Below are 7,158 nucleotides of genomic sequence, written 5' to 3'. Positions count from 1 at the left end.
ATTTGAAAATATACTCAACATCACTAGCTATTAAGGAAATGCAAATCAAAATCACAATGAGATACCATCTCACATCTGTTAGAATAGCTATAATCAACAGGACAAGTAATAACAAATGTTAGAGAGGATGTTGAGAAAAAGGAACTCTCATACCCTGCTGATGGAACTGCAAATTGGTATAGACACTCTGGAAAATAGTATGAAGTTTCCTCAAAAAACTAAGAATTGATCTACTATATGATCCAGCAATCCCTCTACTGGTTATTTACTCCCAAAGACTTGACAATTCATATCCAAAAAGATATTTGCACACTGATGTTCATAAGCATTATTCACGGTTGCCAGGACATGGAAGCAACCAAAGTGTCCTACGATAGATGGTTAGATATAGAAGGTGTGGTACATACATACAATGGAATATTACTCAGACATAAGAAGAGATGAAATATTGCCATTTGCGACAACATTGTTGGACCTCAAGATAGTCATGCTGAGCGAAATAAGCCAGACAGGAAAAGTTGAAAATCACATATTATCAATTATATGTGTGATATAAACCTAAAAGCAACAAATGAACAGGACAAACAAACAGAGACTAATGGTTACCAGAGGGGAGAGAGCAAAGAGGAGGGGGAGGTGGGGGAGGTAGATAGAGTAAAGGGGGTCAAATATGTGGTGACAGAAAGAAATCTAACTATGGAGGGTGAACACACATTGTAAACCTATATATGCCTTGCTGTTAAAGTGTACAGTTGAAACTCGTTAGATGTCATTAACCAATGTCACCATTAAAAATAATAATAAAAATAAATATAAAAAAGATAGAGGAAAAAACAAGAGTTATGTTAAAGTTCTGCATAATTAAAAATAATTAGATGTCTAAGCCAAATTATTCAATCATTCAAAAATATTCATTGAGCAACCATCACTTGCCAGGCACTCTGTTAGACCTTGGGGATCTAGTACAACATGGGCTTATAGGCCTAAAACCACAAGCTAAATACTGAACTCAAGATTCTGAGTGACAACATTAGTTAAAGGTCTATGCTTTACAAAATATTGTTTCAAGAAGCCATGTGTTTGTCTAGATTCTATACATTATCATAAAATAGAGCACACCAAGATTTATAGTTCTTGGTTTATGTGTTCTTCCTAGTAGATTAAAAGCTCCTTAAAAAAGTGAATTGCATTGTTGACCATTGCAAATTCATGAATGTCCTGAAGTGCTTGAATCCAGGCAGGTGCTAAGCGACTCTTGGGTGAATGAATATATATATCAGTGCAAATCAGACGGGGTATTTTAAATGTTTCAAGGCTCCCATGGTCTCCGTAACAGCTGCTTCTTCTTTCCTAAGAATAATGGAGAATATATGGTACTTTATACTGTTACCAATGGGAATCAAATGAGATTTTGAAAGAGTAAATAAATTAACCAATGAGAAGTCAGATATATGAATGAGCTAGGGGGTAGTGAGACAGAAGAAAAATATTTGGAGAATATTCTAAAGGACAAGAGAAGGATAGAGTGACAGAAAAAAAGCAGGGACATAGAACATTGGGTAATAATTGGAAAGATATTTAATTTTATGCTTTTATTGTACTGATGAGAACAACATGTCCCCAGAGGTAAAGTGACTATTCAATGTCACACAGGATTTATTTCATAGAGTTTGCATTAGGGAAGGATGAACAGAATGGAGGCTGGTGACAAGAGGGGAAGCTGAAAGCCAGAGAGGAGAGTCAGAACCGGGGAGGAAATGAGAGGCTGAGTTGGCAGTCCAAGGTTTAGGGAAGGGCATATATATTTACATTTTTTTTTTGTTGCAGACAGTGACTAAAGGGGAGGTTTGTCTGTTGGTAGAAGAAGGAAGTCAAAATAGAGGTGTTGTGGGGTAGGTTTTTTTAAAACAGAAATCAAAGATAGACTTTTCTGAGAGAAGAAATAACACCTGTAAATGAAATGCTGTTTCTGCAACTTCCATTGCTAGCAGTTCTCCTGCCAGGTGGTAACAATGAAGATGGTAAGAACTCTGGACACTGCCCAGTTGGGTGCAAGTGTGTGTGTGTGTGTGTGTGTGTGTGTGTGTGTGTGTGTGTGTGTGCGTCCATATCCCTGGAGACTGTGAATGTCAGCATAGTTCCATTCTGAGCATTCCTGACTCCAGGACTCTGCACTTCTGAAGTCTATATACAAAGCATGGGGCCCTGGGGGCAGGCAAATGTCTGCTGAGGTAACTCTGGCTTCCCTTTCCTCCAGATTCTGAGTTTCCCTCTCTGGCAAGTTTCTTTCTCCATTCTCTCCTTTCTGATGCCTTTTTTTTTTCTTTCTCAATTTATCTGTTCTTTTGCAATAGTCTTCCAGGAGCAGATCTTCCAAATCATCTACACCTCATCTTTTTACAACCGTTCCTGGACACAAAGTTGGAGCTCGGGTTGGTTGGGAGACTTGCAGACTCATAGCTGGGAGAGCAACTCGGGCAGAATCATTTTCCTGAGGCCTTGGTCAAAGGGAAACTTCAGCAAGAAGGAGGAGGCCTGGGTCAAAGGGAAACTTCAGCAAGAAGGAGATGACAGAAATGGAAGGGTTTTTCCGCAGACTCTACATTGAATTGTATTACATATTTCACAACTATGCCAGCCAATGGAAGTTTGAATGTGAGTTCAATTCCCAAAATGGGGAGGTCAGATATGGGTGGGTTGTGTATGTCTTAATGAGTTTTCAGTCTAATTTCTCCCTCATTCAGTCTCTTCAGCAATCTCTGTCTATACATTTATTATAACTTATTGCATTCCACCCACCTTAGATTATTATGATCACAATTCATGCTAAGTCCTTCCTTAATTTCTGGCCCTCACCATTTATGTCACACTTTTCAAAAAATTTGCCCCCCTTCTCAGGTCATTTGTTTTTTTCTCCACTTCTAACTACTACCACTTCCTCTTCGTTTGAACTTCTGACTTAATCAAACTTTGTTCCATTACCTCAAACACCCAAACTTCTTCCTTCTACTTCCTTCTTTTGCTTCCACTCGTTTAATCATTTTTACACCCTCTTTCCTCTAATTTAAAACCCTTCTTCTCCAGATCCCTTTGTGGTACAGATGGCAGCAGGCTGTGAGCTGCACTCTGGGGAAGCCAAGGAAGGCTTTGTGTGGTTTGCTTATCAAGGATCAGATCTCCTGAACTTCCAGAATTATTCGTGGTTGCCATCTCCAAAGGGTGGAACTGGAGCTCAGCAGGTGTGCGGACTATTTAATCAGGACCCGGTTGACAATGAAATAACACACAGGCACATCAGTGACACTTGTCCACGTTTTCTCTTGGGTCTACTTGATGCAGGGAAGGCAGATCTCCAGAGACAAGGTCAGTCCCATACCCCCCTCCAAGAATTTTCTATTCTAATATTTACCTTCCCACCATTCCCTTCAAATTGAGGATAAGAAGAAGCAAAGAAGAAGAGGGATAATGGGTAATGGATTCCCAGAGTGAGAAAGATGTCTCTATCTAAACTGATATGAAGCTGTGAACCTCCAATTTTGTGTTAGAGTTCTCATTTGAATATCTTTCCTGTTCTCTGCAGTAAGGCCAGAGGCTTGGCTATCCATTGGCCCCAATCCTGGTTCTGACCATCGGATGCTAATTTGTCATGTCTCTGGCTTCTACCCAAAGCCGATTTGGGCTATGTGGATGCGAGGTGAGCAGGTACAACAAGGCACTCAGCGAAGGGATGTCTTGCCCAATGCTGATGGGACATGGTATCTCAGGATTTACTTGAATGTGGAAACCATTGAGAGATCTGGCCTGTCTTGCCGAGTGAGACACAGCAGTCTAGGAGGCAAGGACATCATCCTCTACTTGGGTAAGAAGGAACTGGGGCCCAATTGGGAATGGGAGTAGGTGGTCCTCAAGCAGAGCAGGAGAGGCAAATGAAAAATGGCTGATTTATGGACTCCAGACCCAAAAAGAGTGAACATAATTAATTCAAGAAATAAAAGAGTTGAAAATTAGACCTGCATATGTGGGAGGATTTTGAGGGTTAGGTGAATAATTCATCCCTGAAGAAGGACGAGAGAAGAAATAGGAAGAAAGGTGCTTGATGAAGTAGACACAGAAATGGAAAAAGTAATACCAGAGAAATGTACTAAACAGGGGGTGGTTTTGAAATGATACCCTCTTGTGTACTTAAACCCACAGAACATCAGAACTCCGTGGGCTTGATTATCTTGGCAGTGATGGTGCCCCTGGTGCTTCTGATAGGTCTTGCATTTTGGTTTAGGAAGCGCTGGTGAGTTCTTTGTGTCCATCTTTCCTGCTCTTTTACACACTCCCCACTTGTCTTCCTATTTTTTTTTCTTTCTGTCCTCAGTTTTCCTCTTCCCAGTCCCCTTCCCTCTTTTTCTAAATTAAATAATTGGGGTGACATTGGTTAATAAAATTATATAGGTTTCAAGTATACAATTCTATAATATGTCATATGTATATTGCATTGTGTGATCACCTACCAAAATTAAATTTCCTTTGTCACTATATTTGACCCTATTTACTCTTATCTACTTCCTCCCCCTTTCCCTCTGGTAACCATTAAACTGTTGTCTATGTCTATGAGTCTCTGTTTTGTTCACTTGTCGCTTTCAATTTTATATTTCAGTTATGAGTAAAATCATGTTTCTCAATATTTTCTATCTGACTTATTTTGCTTAGCATGACAATCTCAAGATCCATCGATGTTGTTGCAAATGGCAATATTTCATCTTATAAATAAATATAAATATTTCATTTATATAGGCACACATATTCTTTATCCAATCATCTATTGAAGGTCCCTTCAGTTGTTTCCATATCTTGGCCACTATGAATAATGCTGCAGTGAACATCAGGGTGCCTATATCCTTAAAAACAAACATTTTCAAATTTTTAGAATAGATACCCAGAAGCAGAGTTACTGGGTCATTTGGTAATCTTATTCTTAATTTTTTTTGAGGAACCTTCATATTGTTTTCCATAGGGGCTGTACCAATTTACATTCCCACCAGCATTATATGAGCGTTCCTTTTCCCCACAACAACTAAGACTTGTTATTACTTGTCTTGTTGATGATAGACATTCTAACAGGTGTGAGGTGGTATCTCATTGTGGTTTTGATTTGCATTTCCCTAAGAATTAGTGAAGCTGAGCATCTTTTCATATTTCTGTTGGCCATTTGTATATCTCCTTGGGAGAAGTATCTGTTCAGGTCCTCTGTCCATTTTTTAATTAGATTGTTTGTTTTACTCTTCAAATTTCACCTCCATCTCATGCAGAATAACTCCATCTCTGTTCTTATTAGGACGCACTGTGAATGACCTCCTGTAACTCTTATTCCCTTGAAACGAGATTCCAGCCACTGAGGGGCTCAGGACGCAGAATGGTGATGATGTCCTTTCAATTCTCCTTGTATAACTTTATTTTCGTGTGCATGTTTATGCTTAGTGATAAGTTGTTAATACAAGCTAAATGTAATTTTGCAGAAATTTTTTTCTGATCTGGAGTCTGAGATTTTAAAACTCATATTTTAACTCTGGCTGGAATGAGGTTCTAGTAACCTCTAGATTTTCAAAAATTAATGAATCTCCAGCCCATTTCAGATGTCACTTCCTTCTGGAGGCCTTACTTAATCACAAGTGGAAGCAGTGTCTGAACTCCAATCACACTTTCAGTGTACTTGTTAAATCTACTTCTCACTTTCTATCTTTTGTTGCAGCTATGTAGATCCCTTTACCTCTGTAATTTGTAAGCTTCTTGAGAGCCAAGTCTGTGTTTTTTAATATTGTGTCATTGACAGAGTGTACTAAATACAAGTATTATTTTCTCACTAAAAAGCATGTGTTGAATTTATGCCAAATATACAGTTTTTTTTCTTATTCTTTACCTTTCTGACATATTTGTGGTAGTTGAGACATTTCATGCTCTTTTTGTTAAAAGTCTTCACACTTTGCTACTTTCTTAGTGATTTCTCTCAGTCTCTGAGGGAAAACACAATTGAGCCTTCATTCATTGTTAAAATATAACTGTGGAGACCTATTGGGATAAAACTATTGCTCCAAGTATCTTAAACTAAAGGGGAAGTCAGGATGTAGCCCTTGCTATTTAGTGTGTTTCAGGCACAAACAGCAGAGTTGTCACCTTGGAAAATCTAGAATTTTGGACCTCACCTCAGTCATAATAATTGATAATTGCATTTTAGTACAATCAGAGGAGATTTGTAGATGCATTAAAATTTGAGAAACACTGCTATAAGTGATGCCTGAGAGGTAGCAGTGCAAGTGTGCCACAGAAACAAAAAAAGATGGTCAAGAGAAAAGAACGAGAGTGTTGGTAGTCAAGATTGAAGTGAGATTAAGGCAAGGGGAGTACTTACAGCACATTCTCACTATTGATGGCTGTTGTGTTAAAGACACTGTGAAAACTAGTGAATGTGGAGCCATTGCTCCTAGGGGAAATACAGCGTTAGGTTTCTGTGAGCCTCTGGTCAAAACATTTTTGTGACTCTTATGAATACAGAACCCAGTTTTTTGTGTGTTTTTGTTTAAAACATCTAATTTAAGGTATATATAATTTCAAATAACTTATTATATGTAGTATCTTTTTTTGTAATAAATACCAGCTAAGAAATATTTAATATTTCTTGACTGGGTAATGTGATTTTAGTTTTTATTTTCATTTTTTTTACTTTTAGCAACACAGCTTTGCCCTCCACTATGCTTTAATAAACAAATAAAAATGGTCATCATATCATGAATTAAAAAATGTAGGTCCTTTTCAATTTTTAGCTTCATCATAGAGAATTATAGATGTTACTTTAGCACTTTCTGAGCAGCTCCACATACAGGTCAGCAAATTCTTCTTTTTTTTCTGGATTTACTATACTGTTGATTTATTAACACTACACTCATGGCCCACAGCACTATAACTCATGCCTGAACAAAGTTTATCTACACGTGCATTTTCTCTTAAGGCATATCACAGTCTTCTTGTTTGTAGAAACACTAGACAGCTCCTCTGCACACAGCGCTATTTAAACATCAAAATCACCAAGAAAGAGCACAAAAATGTGAAAGATGTGGCACTAAATAGACCTTAAAAGGGACATTTGTTCACAGTACGAGAAGTGAATGAAGA

General features: G+C 38.1%; 1 protein-coding gene across 1 annotated transcript; it reads left to right on the top strand.

Moving 5' to 3' along the window:
* Positions 1-1,640: 1,640 nt before the first annotated feature.
* On the top strand, positions 1,641-5,858 carry LOC102895955 (T-cell surface glycoprotein CD1a). Its single transcript, XM_025052280.1, has 7 exons — positions 1,641-2,021; positions 2,355-2,502; positions 2,534-2,655; positions 3,085-3,363; positions 3,581-3,859; positions 4,195-4,285; positions 5,327-5,858. Exons 1-7 carry the CDS (start codon positions 1,961-1,963, stop codon positions 5,340-5,342), a joined length of 996 nt encoding a protein of 331 aa, XP_024908048.1. The 5' UTR covers positions 1,641-1,960; the 3' UTR covers positions 5,343-5,858.
* Positions 5,859-7,158: the final 1,300 nt, after the last annotated feature.

Source organism: Pteropus alecto, unplaced genomic scaffold, assembly GCF_000325575.1.
Source record: "Pteropus alecto unplaced genomic scaffold, ASM32557v1 scaffold106, whole genome shotgun sequence".
NCBI classification, from domain to species: Eukaryota; Metazoa; Chordata; class Mammalia; order Chiroptera; family Pteropodidae; genus Pteropus; species Pteropus alecto.
Note: the sequence above shows the minus strand (reverse complement) of the source record. Positions and strands in the feature narration are given on the sequence as shown.

Excerpts from the sequence above, each read along its gene's own strand:
- LOC102895955 (XM_025052280.1), top strand. The coding sequence starts at position 1,961 with ATGCTGTTTCTGCAACTTCCATTGCTAGCAGTTCTCCTGCCAGGTGGT. Across the intron at positions 2,022-2,354 it reads AGGTGGTAACAATGAAGATG|TCTTCCAGGAGCAGATCTTC; the intron begins GTAAGAACTCTG and ends CTTTTGCAATAG. Across the intron at positions 2,503-2,533 it reads ATCATTTTCCTGAGGCCTTG|GCCTGGGTCAAAGGGAAACT; the intron begins GTCAAAGGGAAA and ends AAGAAGGAGGAG.